The following is a 16,085-nucleotide window of genomic DNA, read 5'->3' on the forward strand; positions in this document are numbered from 1 at the left end:
ATTTAGAACAGAGCCGTAAATTTACTGTGTTAAGGCCACTGTTGAAGCCGTGTAACCTTCCTTTTCCAAAAGTTTTAAGAACAGAGCCGTAGAGCCAATGGGTAAACTCTTAAGGGCAGAACCCGAGGGTTCAAAATTTCTGGAGGGATATCCTCAAGTTAAAGAGGCTTTGCAAAAAGCAAACTGGCTTCAATGCATCCAGAAATTCAGAGGTTACCACAAAGAGGTTACGAAGGCCTTTGCACGTTCCTTCAGAGACAAAGACAATCAAGTGGAGATAGGGGACCTGAAGTTTACAGTCACTGAGAGCAGTATAGCACAAGCCACTTCACTCCCACAAACTGGAGAAAGATGGTTTAAAAACCGATCAGTACAAGACCAACAGTGGAAGCAAATCTTAAAGAACCCAGGTATGGATACCAGCATTTTTACAAAAGGGATTCCTGTTACTTATGTCAAGGAAGAATGGACAACATTACTGTTATTAGTGCAAAAATTCTTTACTTGTGAGGGAAGGTTTGGAGTTTTATATGTTTACCATGCCAAAGTCATGATGCATTTCTTAGGAGATGATATTAACCTTCCATATTTTCTACTCTCAAGTCTTAGAAAAATGTGTTCAATTGTCCAAAGGAACCCAAGAAACATTGAATCACATCTGTATCATCATGGTCTTGTTAAGATGCTAGTTGAGGAACAGTTGAAAGCAAAAAGAGATACCTGGGAGAAATTTCTTGTGAGAAACCATTTTGAAGAAGCAGGAGAAACCTCTGTGCCTAGAAAGAGTAGAAGAAAAAGAAAAGAGGCTACCCCTGAAACTGTTGTCCAAGAGGAAACTGTCCAAGAACAGATTGAAGAAGAAACTGATGTACATCATTCTGAACATGAAATTGATCCTGAGCCTGCTGTGGACATTGATCAAACAGCTCAAGGAATCATCACAGAAACCCTTTCAGAACTTGCCCAAGAAGTTGCTCAAAAGAGAAAAGGGAGTAGGATGAAACAAAAGAAAGATAAAGGCAAAGTTGTAGCTCAAGAAACTTACGCTACTCCTGAGAACTCTAGTGAAGAAGATACTCAGCCCTTAGCACAAAGAATGGCCAAACTCCATGAAACTGCCCTTTCAAAGAAGGTAAAAAAACAAAAGCAAAAAGCATAAAAAGAAAAACAGAGCACCACCACCGTGAGAAGGAGCAGCAGGTTACAAAGAAAAGTGGGGGCCACAAAGGGTAAATCACTCATCATTGACTTGAGCACACCTGAAAAGGTTGCTACAAGTCCTGACTTTGAGAAAAGCTCTCCACACGCTGAGTATGTTGACACCAGTCTTCCACGTGAGGAAAGTCCTTTTGAGCATGAACCTGAATATGAACATGGATCCGAATTTCAGTATGAGCCTAGCCCAAAGCGTTCACCAGAGGTTGACCCTGATCAGCAGAAAGTTTATAATTACCTGGAGACGCTAGAACAAGCAGTTGTTGGGCCAAGTACTGCTCAACCTTTGGAGCAGCAAGTCCAATCACTGAAGCAGGAAATATTTGAGCTAGAGGTACTAAATCGCCACATCAAACAAGAAAATGAAAAACTGAAGATACAGAGCAATGTGGACAAGATGGTTCAAGATAACACCATGCTTCATATGGGCCTGTGGCAGAAGGAAAACAAAAAGCTCAAGAAGAGATGCAGGAAATTAAACAGAGCTTTGATCAATCTGAAATTCAGGTGTTTGATGAAAAGACCAAGAGTCAATGTGGCCACACAGAGAAAGAAGAGAAGGCTGGATGTCTTAGCAGAGGCATCCCAGCAGGTGGACTGAACCATGTTTTTGATTGCATGAGGACATGCAATGCCCTCGTAGTGGGGGTATGTAGAGCCTCTACTTTACACTTGATTATCCACCATTACCTACAGTTTTCCCTCATTCATCTCTCACTTTTGCCTCATTTTCCTTGCAAACCAACCCAGATCATTACATTATATGACTTTAAGCATGATTAAGGAATTTTGCTAATGTGTGACTGTTTTGTTTAGATTTTGACATATTTACAGGCATTCCGCAGCCATCTGCTGATTCCGCAGCCATCTGCTGATTCCGCAACCATCTGATGATCCCGCAGCCTTTTTGTTAATCTCAAGGTTCCACGTGTCATTTTGCCAAACCAGCCACATGGGTACTTAGGAATCAAGGTGCTCGAGGTTCCTGTGCTATTTTTTCAGCCATCCACGTCATTTGTACCTCCGGTCAACGAGGGTCAAGTTACGGTCAACAAAGGCAGCTTAACGGTGATACGTAAGCTGTTGGGTCACGTCAGTTCAAACGGTGATTTGTCCGTGTTACGCAGGTTGTGGGGGACATAATCCAACTCTGGATTCAATGCCCATAACGACCAGAACCTCCAGCTCATCCACGCAGGCTTCTGACGTGTTATTGAACCTTAATTACGCATGACAGTTAGTTTACTTTTCAGTTTTCGCTGTACGCATTAGGCCATCTTTCAGATGCCTATAAAAACTTGCGTCTGCGTACGCTTATGTTACTTTTTAGTTGCTGTGTTTTATGAACTTGTTATAATTTTAGTGCATTCCAAGGCTCTGTTTTGATAGTGTTGTTCTAGCACTCTTGACTGTAATTTTCTGCACATGGAGTAATAGAAGCAGTGTTGTTCTGAAGTTTTCAATACCTTGAGTCTTCTTTGGGTTATATGAATGGAGGGCCCCTGTTCATGTTAGCCTTGTATAGTATTTTATGTTCAGCATTTCCTTATTTCCATTCAGCATTTCCTTTTCTTGACACATGTACAGCGTAATTTACTTTCATGTTATTTCATTTCCAGCCTTTATTTTAAGCTGATCAGCATTGTTCTTTTGCAGGTTTTTAACCCGGGATTGCTTGTGTGTTTGTGTATTTGCTTTACATCTAGTGGTAGTTTCAGTTGACAGATTCAAAGTTGCTGCCTTTACTTTATTTTCATAGCTGATTTTTAGTTTTATTTCTCAAATCTGTCTGCTAACATATGAATGGTCTCTTTATTATAAATTGTCTATCTTTTAGAGATCAGAATACTAATAACTTGCAGCTGGCTTTGGGTACTTTTTAGACTAATCTTTAACTACTTTCTAATCGTGCTTTACACAGTACTATGTGTTAGAGGCAGAGAGTTAGAAAGAGCAAAACATTATAACTAGTCTTTAAAGTAGATTTTTCTCATTTTTATCATTTCTTAGACTTATCTTTAACTACTTCCTAATCGTGTCTTACACAGTACTATGTGTTAGAGGCAGAGAGTTAGGAAGAGATAAACATTATCATTGGTCTTTTAAGTGATTTTCTTACCTTTTATTTGCAGCAGCATGAATGGTGTCTAATGCCATTAGAAAGTGGTTCTTTACTTTCAGTTCATTTTAATTTATTTATTTCTTTCAAGCTTTTCCTTTTCAGCAAGTAGTTAGAAACCACTAATCACACACTCTCACTCATCTAGAACTCACCTTACACACACCATCACTCATCTGTTTATAAATCACCACTCCATCTTAGGAAGATAAATTAACCACAAACAACACCCCAAACGACAAAAAGCTCTAAGAGGTTGCTTAAGTACATATAGTACACCTTCACTTCATCAGCTTACGAGCCCCGGGTTGACAATTAATGACATCAATTTAGGAACACTAAATTGACTAAACAGGGCTATGAAGAAAAAGGCACTTTCAGTACTCGGGAGGCTTATAACATCATTATCAAAGATTATATTGTCAAAGATCCTCTCTGGAACAAAGTCTGGAACCCAACTATATGGCCGAAAGTCTCAACCTTTTTATGGCTTTTATGTCAAAACAAAATCCTCACGTGGGACAATCTTAGGAAGAGGAACTATCACGGGCCCTCCCTATGTCCCAACTGCAAGCAAGAAGAGGAATCCACTAAGCATCTTATGCACTCTTGTCAGCTGGCATGCAAGCTCTGGGAAAAAGTCAGCTTTCGATGCCAAAAGGAAGGACAGGTCCAAGGAGACATCATAGCCACTATTCGCAATTGGGATCAGAATCCATTTAAAAGCAAGATTTTAAATTTCTTATGGAAGCTCATTCCGGGCTTTCTCATGTGGACGATATGGAAGGAGAGAAACCGGAGAATCTTCAAGGATCACTCCTCGCCCCTGGAAACTCTATGGAACATGTTCTGTCAAAATATCAAGGAAACCTTACTTCTCCACACCTAGCATGAGGAGGACTTTCCTTCTCTCCCTCAGGAACAAAATATATGGGCAAACTGGAACCTTCAGTGGAATCAAGAATTGATAATCAAAGGAAAAACTCCAGTAAAGAGCAAGACTCGTGAAAAGTGGCTCCGTCCTCCCATTCATATGTTCCAGCTAAACTTTGATGGAGCCTCGAAAGGAAATCCAGGCAAAGCAGGTTTTGGAGGAATATTTAAAGATCATAAGGGAGCTCCCCTTCTAACTTTCTTAGGTTCAAAAGGATGGGACACAAATAACTCGGCCGAACTTGAAGGACTATGGCAGGGACTCATTCTAGCTCAAAAAAATGGCTATTTTCCGCTTATCATAGAAGGCGACTCTCAAATCCTCATAAATATGGTCAACAAAATTATGCAAGGAACATCTTCAAGCAAAGTGAGCAACAGCTGGAGAATGGCAAATAGGCTTGAACTTATTGAAATCTAGCTCTCTTCTCATAGAGCGATCATTCTCAAGCACATACGTCGGGAAGGAAATAAAGTGGCTGATTTATTGGCTAATATCGGAGTGGAAAGTGGGATGGATCTACATACAGGTTCACTCTCTATGTTGGCCACTGAAGACCAATCAATGGAATACCAGAATCTTGCGAAGAATGAAATGGAACAAGGAGGCGAAGCGCACCTGGATGCGGGTGAAATTCCAGAACATTAATGGTGAAACGATGGCTTGATGACACTCGGCCCAGCCAGATGGTGGCCAGCGCACCCTCCCAGGTCCAGTTATGGCACCTGCAGACTCACTTCAGGCGAGAGCAGGCCAGCCTATAGGAAGCCTTTAATGCTCGCTCCGGCCGAGGATTGAAGGATGTTCGATTTAACATGGCACCATCAACCCATCGGTTTGCCCTCCCTCCTTCAGCATTTGCCCGCTCCAAGCAGGAAACCCCAGCAGTAGAACTGTTACAGGAAAACGTTGTTGGCTTCTCTGTTGTCTTGTCTTTGGCAATGGGTTCCATTACTCCCATTCTAAGCACTGCCCTTTGAACCCTATCCAGGAGCCCTCTTCGCATCCTCTACTTTTCTTCCAGGCCCCCAATTCTCCTGAGCTTCTCTCCCGTCGCAGTGTGATGGTTCATCACCACATGCGGAATCGCAGAGGAGGTGACCGAGGTGGTAGCGCTCGCTCTCAGGGTGCGCATAGTGATGCTCCGCCACCACCACCTGTTTCTCCGCCTCCTTCTCAGGCCAGCTCTCTCCCTCCTAGTCCGCCCCGCAGACACTATCCTCACTCTGCCTTCCATTCGAATCATTTCAGGTTCCAGAGCAACCTGAACCGGCCCATTATTACGGCTAATGTCACTATCATTTTCTCAGAAGAAGAAGAACAACACAGTGCTCCTGCGCGAAACTCTGCAGAGCAACCTCAGGACATTCGCAGAATGGAAGTTTATCTGGGCTCTGAGCAGCTCCCGTCGGATGAAGGCAGGGCAGCCAGGCGTGGCGGTCAGAATGTTGAAGGTGATATTGCAGGCGACACTCGGCATCCAGGTGGCAGCGCTCATGGAGCCACAATTTCGAGGGCTATTGCTGGTAGTTTGAGCGGCATTCCTCAAGCGACGGAAATTCCAGGTGGCAGCGCTCATGGAGCCACAACTCCGATGGCTATTGCTGGCAGCTTGAGCGGCATCCCTCAGGCGATGGAACTTCCAGGTGGCAGGGCGGATAGCAACGTGGCAAAGGAAGGCGAGATTTGGTATGGGAACGCATGTCCCGTTGTCGAGGAGGCTCCTGACCAGGACATCCCAATGTAACGCCATGTGGCCTCCCAAGTGCCACCTCAAAGTTTTGCTGCTGACTGGTCAAGTCCTATTGTCTTTGGTTTTGTTTCTCATTCTCTGGTTAGGCAATTCTGTCTTGTTTCTCAACTGTTTCAAATGGTGATGTCTCAAGTCTTCATTCCGGTTTTGTCGATGTTCTCCCGGTCTTCTGCTTGGTTTTTTGTAAGTTTAAACTGGTTTCCCAAATATGGGGCAGTTATGATTCCCAGAAGGAACTTAGTTGTTCTCGATTGAGGCTGCAGCCTCATTGTAATTTTATTTTTCTTTCCTTTTAATAGAATTAGCTTTTACAGAGAAAAAAAGAAAACAGGTTTTCCCCGTAGAATATTGAAGGGGATTTGCTTGGGTCTAAGTTGACCAAAACTCTGTGTACTTTTATGTGTATTGCTAGTTTGTTTATGTCCATATTTATTTTCAACATGTGTTGACAGTGCCATGTGTTTTAATCTGAAAATTTAATTTCCAGAATTCTATATGTTGAATGTATGTTTATGGGAAAGGGCATTTAACTAAATGGGAATGATAAGGTGAAATTAAAACTGGGTTGGGATTGCAGGAAAATTTTTAGTCATCAAATTTCAACATAAATGTGTGGGAAGTTGATGTTGCAAGCAAACAGAGGTCATGATGAAAGGCCATCATAAAAGGTAACTTTGATTTGATGTTCATTTTGATTTTTTGAACAACATCTGGTTGGATTGATACAGGGCCACTAAAAGAGAGTTTTAAATGTCACCTACAACTAGCACTCATGTGGTTGGAGGGAAGATCCTAAAGGAAACATGACTTGGAAGATGTAGTTGTATGAAGAAAAGGCAGATGTGGACTAGAAGATCACTTTCCGATGAAAAAAGTGATGACATGACTCACATGGTTTGTGAAGGAAAGTGATGGATGGTTGATGCCCTACAAAGAAAAGATGAAGGCTCCATAATGATGAATATGAAATTTATGACATTGAAAGAAGGAGCTCTACAAGCAGTTGAAGGTACCATGATCTCCACCAAAGAGCAAAATGTTGTTGGAAACAAGTCCCTCTTTAAGAGGGAGCCTAGACAAGTCCCAGGTTAAGAGGGAGCTTGGGTACATTCCTTTTATAGGAATGGGTTGGCCCTCCCTGGTTAAGAGGGAGTGGCAGATATGGTTTTCTACTTCATGTGTCATGCACTAGACTAGGACTAACAACCGTAAGTCTTAGTGAAGGCCATGAGGAGAGATAGACACATCATTCTTGTTTTCATATTGTGAAGGAAGAATGGAGGATTGGGTAAGCATCTGCAATCGTTCCCGATACAGTTTGAGGATGAGGTAGGGCATCCAAGATAAGAGTAGTCAAAGAGGAAATTCCTTGAGGATGTGTTATTCCAAGAGAGGAAATGTCCTAAAAGGACATACCTTGTGAACACTCAGGTGGGTTGTGTGCCTTGAGAGACAATGATGATGGTGTCTATCAGTCATTGGTCTTGCCAGCATTGTGCTTTGATCTTGTGGAGATATAGAGTTCTTTATGAAGGCCTTGCTAAGTGACAATGTTGGTTGGTATGATGAGATGCTCTGGCTTACCAATCTGACTCTTATGAGAATTCTTCAATTTGAGAATGTTCAAGTACCTTGTATGGATTATGAATACCTCCCTAGTTAAGAGGGAGTGTTGAAATATGTAACTAGGTTTGGTCTTCATAATGACATATGTAATCATGATTTTATGTATTTGATGTAAAGAGACAAATAAATTTATTATTGTCATTCTTGAGGCATGGGTTTCACGCTCAAGGAAAATTTATTTTCAGGTCAAGCACTCATTGAGTGCTTCTAGGCCTTGTTATTGAGTCTACAAGTCAATTGAGTCATTGTCATGTATGGAAGACCATTTTGGGCATGTTACATATTGTAAAGAAAAATTATTTGAGTCAAAAATAGAGTCAAAGACCCTCCAAGACCTTGTCAAACAAGTAGCAAAAAATTGGCCTACATGACAGGACAAGTCGGCCTAAAGATAGCAATTCATACCCCTCAAAATCATATATATAAGAAGGAGCTCGACCTCATTTGGATACACTCGCAAGAAAGTTCGATCTCCTCAAAATAGAAGTTGGAAAAGGAAGAAAAAGAAGAAGAAAAACAAGATCGAAGTTGTTCGGGCTTTCTCTCCCTTTTGTGTTAGGGTTTCTAAACTTGCTGGAAAAGCCTAGTTGGTGGAAAGTTGTTGGGAAAGTCGAATTGCTGGAAATTTGTTGGGCAAGTCGAAGTGTTGGAAAGTTATTGGGCAAGTTGAAGTGTTGGATAGTTGTTGGGGCAAAGTTGTTGAAGAAACTGTTGGGTCAAAGTTGCAGAAGAAACTGTTGGGTCGAAGTTACAGAAGAAACTGTTGGGTCGAAATTGCAAAAGAAACTGTTGGGGTCAAAGTTGTTGAAGAAGTTGTTGGGGTCAAAATTGCTGGAAAGAAAGCTCATCAAGGAGAAATGTTGATTTGCTCTTAGTGGGGTCTTTGTCAAGGGTCTTAAGTCTTGGAATTCGTCATTTGAAGATTCTATAAGAAGAGAAGAATTCTTGTGGGTTTTCCTCTCAAGTGGAGAGGTTTTTTGGCCCTAGCTGATCGCCTACATCTTGTTTCCTCGTCTCATTGTTCTATATGATTTGGTAGCTGTTTGATGATAAAAACACTAAATATAATCAAGAAAAAAAAGAAGTTAATCAAGTAAAAATACATCACAAACAGTTATCAAAGTAACGGAAATCACCTAATCTAGCTTCCCTAGATTTCTCAACATCCCTTAGCTTAAAAGGCTCGTTAATCTTAATGAACTTGCTAAGTTGTGGGTCCAGATGTCTTGATGAGGATGTTCATAGTTTTAATCCTGACTTAAATCTAACATAAACTTTAGAAGTGGAAACTGTCACTTCTAAATCTTTATGGATATCATGTATGGTTTGTCAATATTGGATAAAAATTTGAAATGCATATTACATGGTTGTAACTCAACCTGCTTCTGCCCTTGATATGACTGCAGTGATGAGCATATTCCAGACAGGAAATCAGCCAGCCCAAGCCCCCCAAACTGAAAAACTGATATAATGCTTTGTATAAAATTCTTCTAAATAAATGATAATGCATGGTACTGAAGCAATGTAACCGTGTGCCAACATAAAATTCATGCCTTCGCAGCACTCAACTATTCAGACATTTTCTTAAGACCAAAATGATATATACCTACAACTCAAGGGGACCAACTTGATACCAAATTCAGGTTTACAAAATACTAAATTTTCAAATTCAGTTTATACTATTTGCTCGGAAAAGGAAACAGAACAAGGTGCATGATTGATAGACTAATGTCACGTTGAAAAGATGGCTTTCAAATCAACATGACAGTCCAATACAATCCAGGATTTATGATCAAAGTTGATATGACACAAACAGACGGTAAACCACAAAAGATGTCAATTGTGAATATCTGATATTAAAGGTCAAATATAGCTAACAAAATAAAAAATTGCAAAAGGCTTAAGAGAAACAGATAATATGGTCATAATATGTTCTTGTCAGTAACTTATTTTTCTATGAAGAGGGTTTCCTAGTATACACATTCCCACTTCATGCTTACTCGTTCTACTTGGATTAGTTGTCATACATTTCTCCATTGGCTTTTGTTGTTGCTACTGGGGACATCAGGCACATATATGAAGAAAAGATAAAAGAAAGCCATATCAATGAAATGCTGGTTCATTTTCACTGTATCTTCAAGTGCCTTAAAACCCTGTACAAAAACATTATGGTTCAGTACAATGATATGAAAGCAACCTGCAACTAACCTCCCCACTGATAACATTGTGGGCGGGGTGGGGAGAGGAATCATAACATGAGAAAAAGCATTGTCATGAATGTAGCTTGCATTAATCACACTATAAGACTTGCTAAATATCCTAAATGATTTATGTGTCATTTCAGTAATAACCTGAGATTCAAGTACAATATGTAGATACCATAACAGATAATCTGGTTTATGATGTTTGTTTCATTCCAAATTTAATTCTGTGATATCAAACATACCATCATCCGTACCGTACTATGTGCTATATCATCATTTCCAATAATAATTTGTCTCCCAGAATTGTTATGTCACTAAACAGACAAACAGCAAAACTATAACCCAGGAGGCCTCTTGCAGAAAGAATTCTGATCTCGCCCTTTTTTCCAAGTTTTCAGCTTAAATGATAGTTCTGTTGATTTTTCTCTTGACTATAAGACTACTTTAAGGATGGTTTTCTCTAGTAAAGCTTGTAAATGGTCCATGTAATGAAATTCAAGTACAATAAATAGATACCATAACAGACATAAACTGTTTCGTGAAGTTTGCTTCCTTCCATATTTAACTCTATGATATAAAGCAGACTATCATCTGTACCATACTATGTGCTATATCATCATTTCCAATAACGATTTGTTTCCTATAACTGTTGTGTCACTAAACAGACAAATAAGTAAAACTACGATCCAGGAGGCCTCTTGTAGAAAGACTTCTGTACTCCCCTCATTCCAAGTGTTCAGCTTAAATAATAGTTCTGTTGGTTTCTCTCTAAACCATAAGACTGCCTAACGTTGTTTATTTTTCTCTAAACCGTAAGACTACCTTAACGTTGTTGATTTCTCTAGTTCAGTTTGTAAATGGTCCATATAGCGACATAATGCTGTCATCAAGACATTACATTCATACTTGTTTGCTGCTATTCCTGTTAACTATCTTCTGCTAGCTGAAAATTGACGAAGTACTCGTTACTGGTTGCTATAAAGTTCAGTTCTTGGATTAAATAAATAGAAACGTTTTCAGTGTTTTGATTTGTCTTTAGTAAGTCATCTTTTTTCCTCAGAGTTAAGATAAACAAACCTCTGTAACCTAATTTTTTAACTTTGGCTTGATGTTTATGGTACAGCCTATGCCATATTTTATACATTTTTTTGTAGCTGATATATACCTACAAATCAACGAAGCTGACTTGATGCCACATGCCACAAATCAAGGGGACTAACTTGATGCCAAATACAGTTTTACAATATGCTAATCTTTCAAATCAGTTTAAATTAGTCACTCCTTAAAGGAATCTGAACAAAGTGTACGATTGATAATCTAATGTCACCCGGAATGGATAGCTTTCAAATTGACATGACAGTCAAGAACAACCCAGAAATTTACCCTCCCAAAGTTGATGGTGCAGCAAAAAGTAAGGATGTCAATGGAAACTATATCATATTAAAGGCAACAAATGGCTAACAAAATAAAAGATTGCAAAGGTCTTAACAGAAGCAGATAAAATGGTTCGTGTTTCCCTTATTTTTGTATGACGAAGGTTTCCGAGTATACATATTCCTATTTTATGCTCTCTCATTTTTCTTGGATTACTCGTCATACATATCTCCATTGACTTTTGTAGCTGCAACTGGAGCTATCACTCACGTATATGAAGAAAAGCGAAAGCTATATTAACGAAAGACATTCATTTTCGATGCATCTTCAAGTGCATTAAAAGCCTGTACAAAACTTTTATGGCTCAGTACAATGATAACAAAGCAACTTGCAACTTCCCTCCCCACTCGTATCATTGTAGCCAGGGTGTTGAGGGGGGGGGGGAATCCACAACATGAGAAAAAGGGTTATGAATGTAGCTTGTATTAATCCCACTATAACGCTTGCTCAATCTCCCAAATTATTCATGTGATGTCATTTTCTTAATAACATGAAATTCAAATAAAATAAGGAGATAGCATAACAGACAATCTGATTTATAAAACATGCTTCCCGCTCTATAATATAAAACAGACTATCAGCCTGGCTATGCTATATTCTATATTATCATTTCCAATTACAATTTTATTTTCCACAATCGCAATGCCAATAAACAGATGAAAAAAATAAAAGTATGATCCAAGAAGCCTCATCTAGAATGATTTCTTACGTTGATTCTCTCTAAACTGTAAGACTACCCTAAGGTTGTCGATCATCTTAGGTTTCCCATATATTCCCAGAACAATGCTTACCTGTTTGTAACTGGTCAATGTAATGCCATACAGCTGCTATCAAGGCATTACATTCCAAGGTTGCTTAGGTTTCCCATATATTCCCAGAACAATGCTTACCTGTTTGTAACTGGTCAATGTAATGCCATACAGCTGCTATCAAGGCATTACATTCCAAGGTTGCTTGGGAGCGGGAGTGGAAGTGGGAGCGGAAGTGGAAACAGAGCGACATTTTCAAAAGTTCCTAGGTCGGGAGAGAATTTTTATATAATATATATTTTTGTATATTTTGATGCATATATGTCAACAAAAGCATGTAGAATGATGAATTAGATATAAAAAGCATAAAAACATAGATTGAATCATATAACATCAATCATCTAGAAGTTATAATCTTCATCGACCACGTCCACAAGTTAGTAACATATAACATATTGAGTCTCATGATTCATCAATCTTAAATATTCAAGCTTTCAAAATTCAATATATAACATTTAATCATCATTGATCACTAAAGTTGTAACTTGTACTTGTAACCATTACCATTACCAAGTAACCAAATGATAACATGTTGATTTGGGGTAGCATCGGATGTGCTCTAGCCACGAAAATTGATGGAGAGGCTAAAGCACATGAGATCTCCAATACTAGAAATGGTTTGGGCAGAATCTAACCAGTTTGAGAGATATTAAAATAATTAATATTTTTAATGAAGTCCCTAAGTCTAAACTTAGGGAAAATAAAATATTAATGTGAATTAATATAAAACTGAGTGAGAATGGTCCAAAAGTCATTGATCAAGCCAGATCTAATCTTAACCATTGATTAGGGACTTAATCTCGGCCGTTGAAATGTCAATGAGAAAAGTATAAGAGGAGGCTTGAGGGTCACTTGGAGAACACACCAAGAGATCAAGATTTCGACTTTCTGGGGCTGGGTTTGCTAAGAAAGTTGAGAAAGTGATCTGGAGTTGTCGCTGAGGGGCAGTGAATACAAAAGCAGAGAGGCAGAGATAGTGCCCGGAGAATCAGCGCAGCAGCCGGGAAAGATAACGCAGAGGGCAAAAGTAGGAACAGCCAGAACTGTCGGGAACTATCAGGAAAGCTGACGCAGAGGGTAGAAGCCGGAACTGCCAAGAACAGCTGGAACTGCTGGGAATTGCCGGAACAGCTGGGAAAGCTGACACAAAGGGCAAAAGCCAAAACTGCCGAGAATAGCCGGAACTGCCATAACAGCCGAGAAAGTTGACACTAAGGGCAGAAGCTGGAACTGCCAGGAACCGCTGGAACTGTCGGGAACTGCTGAAACTGTCGGAAAAGCTAACACAGAGGGCAAAAGCCGAAACTGTCGGGAAAGCTAACACAGAGGGCAGAAGCCGGAACTGTCGAGAACAATCGAAACTGCCAAGAACTGCCGGAAAAGCTGATGCAGAGGGCAGAACTCGGAACTGTCGGGAACAGCCGAAATTGCCAAGAACGCTGACACAGAGGGCAGAAGAGGCTGACGCAATCCCTAGAGGTGGACATTGGGGTTTTTCATGGGGCAAATTGGAGCTGAGGACTTGCCGGAGTGTTTATCCGGGGTTTCAGCCAGAGCATCTGTCTCCGAAGGAGAGGTACTACTGCCGAAATTTTTCTTTGTTGGGTAAGCCATATTTGGCACCCAGATTGTATTATGAAACTGCTTAATAAATCAAACCCTCAAGTAGTTGCACTGGTTTTCCCGCATTGGGTTTTCCGGGGACATTAGTCCAAAAATAACGATGTCATTTGTGTGCTTGTTTCTGTTTCCTTCAGTTGATGATCTGTAATGTGTTGAGCATGTACTTGTGTTTATTTTTAGTATTTACATGGTAAATAACTTGTTAATTAATCAGAACAAGTAGGAAGAAATAAATCAGAAAGTACATGGAGGGTTTCTAACTGTTAGACTTAGAAACTTCAACATAACAAAGAATATCTAACATGAAATGAAATGTTTCAACTTTCACGATGCATCATATTCATAATTCATTACCAATGAGTTATAATTGCCAACTTCAAACTTCAATTGTCATATATTGTTTACAAAAATATCATAATAAATATGAAAGAGTCAACAGTTATAAAAACTGCTAGAAACTAGAAAAGACAAGTAAATCTATTATCTATTGCATGGGCATTGTTACCACTCAAACTAGCAAGGGACCTAAAGGGGATCCCTAAAGGGCAAATGGTAGACCAAGGGCAACAAATGGAGACTTAGCCCACTGTCACCTCAGATAAGGCTCCCTACTATTTACGGACTTTCACCGATGGGAGGCGACCCGATATATTATGGAGTCACCAATGGAAGATAAACCAATGAATGGATGTGTTGTGACCCAAATGGTTCCTTTTTAGAAGAGGTTGAAGGATTGAACTTGCTTGCTTTTAAGCAAGGTACAATGACTTCTAGGAGAGGCATGAGAGGATTTAAGCGTTAGGTTTAAGGGATATGATTCGTGAAAATGTTTCCCAATCCCTACAATCCTTATTGAAATTGGTATCCCAGATGGTTCTTAAAGAATTGTTTTTTCAAAGGAGTAGGACCACATGAGACCAAATGGACCCAGTCTAGGATAGGAGGAAAGAATAAGACTATGAAACCAGATTCGTCTCGTTGGCCCATTGTGTCCCGAATCAAGCGAATCGGACACGATTCGATCGAATTTGTGGCCTTCTGATCATGTCTGGTCGTGTCTAATCGGGACATGACTGTGTCCGAATCGTGTCCCGATCGGACACGAATCCCGAAATTCGGACCTCTGCGCAGCATTAAAAGGCTGATTTGGCCATTCTATTTCACATTCACCTTTCTTCTTTGTTGTGGATATGTGAGAGCAAAGAGAAAAGGGTGTGGGAGGATTTTATAAGAGATTCAAGCAATAGGTAAGTGCATTTTCTCTCTTTTTTTTTTGCATTTTTATTACAATAATTCGCATGTGCATTTCTTTTATAAATTTGTGCAAAGATGACTTTGGATATAGAGAAGAAGGATGTAGCAGAGGAGAGTAGTGGTGACCATGATGATGAGTACAGTGATGTTGATTTTGATGTTGAGGATTGATGACTCATGAGCTACCCACTGCTTTGAGGCTTAGAAAAAGGTTTAATTGAACCAGCCCGATCCCAGTGGGCATGCAGAGCATTCTATGTAAACAAGCATAGCGAAATCAAGTGAGGCAGACCAAGAATGGTGATAAACTACAAGCCTCTCAATACAGTTCTGAAGACGATTTCCTATCCCCTTCCGAACCAAGTAGCTCTCCTACAGAAGATGAAAGGGTGTACAATCTTTAGCAAGTTTGACCTTAAATCTGGTTTTTACCAAGTTGGTATAAAGAAAGAAGACAGATACAAGACAACCTTCGTTGTCCCACATGGACAATATCAATGGAAGGTAATGCCCTTTGGTTTAAAAAATGCTCCATCAGAATTCCAAAAAAGAATGGAAGATGTGTTCAGGGGATTAGACTGGTTAATCATTTATATTGATGATTTACTTGTTTGTTCTAAGAATATTCAAGAACATCAAAAACATCTCCAAATATTTTATGAGCATTGTTTTAAGCATGGTTTAGCTCTGTCAAAGACCAAAATGGAGATTGGTCTAACTAATGTGGATTTCTTAGGTTTACATATTTCTAATGGCAACATCCAGTTGCAAGATCATGTTCTCCATAACCTGCAGAAATTTCCAGAGAAAATCACAGATAAAACGCAGTTACAACATTTTCTTGGAAGCTTGAACTACATCAGATGGTTTTATAAAGGCCAAGCTCAAGATCTTGTCATACTGCAACAAAGATTGAAAAAGGCACCTATTCCATGGAATGAAGCTATGACACAAGCGGTGCGTACAATCAAGGAGAAAGTTCAGTTTCTCTCTCCATTAAAGCTTCCTACAGACGAAGGGTTCTACATTTTAGAAACTGATGCATCAAACGTTGCATGGGGAAGTGTTCTACTTGAAAAGATAGGTTCCATCGAACATATTTGTGCCTACATAT

General features: G+C 39.7%; 1 protein-coding gene across 1 annotated transcript in view; it reads right to left on the bottom strand.

Moving 5' to 3' along the window:
- Nucleotides 1-9,409: 9,409 nt before the first annotated feature.
- LOC149170017 (protein RADIALIS-like 3) overlaps nt 9,410-16,085 on the bottom strand; it is a 199,031-nt gene continuing 192,355 nt past the window's right edge. The window contains exon 2 of the mRNA XM_089427208.1: nt 9,410-9,800. Within this exon, the coding sequence (XP_089283334.1) occupies nt 9,773-9,800 (28 nt within the window). The 3' untranslated portion in view covers nt 9,410-9,772. The remainder of the gene's footprint in view (nt 9,801-16,085) is intronic.

The sequence above is a fragment of the Pinus tabuliformis genome, chromosome 4_2 (assembly GCF_031772625.1).
Source record: "Pinus tabuliformis cultivar Carrire ecotype Pingquan chromosome 4_2, CPIR1, whole genome shotgun sequence".
In the NCBI taxonomy this organism is placed as follows: Eukaryota; Viridiplantae; Streptophyta; class Pinopsida; order Pinales; family Pinaceae; genus Pinus; species Pinus tabuliformis.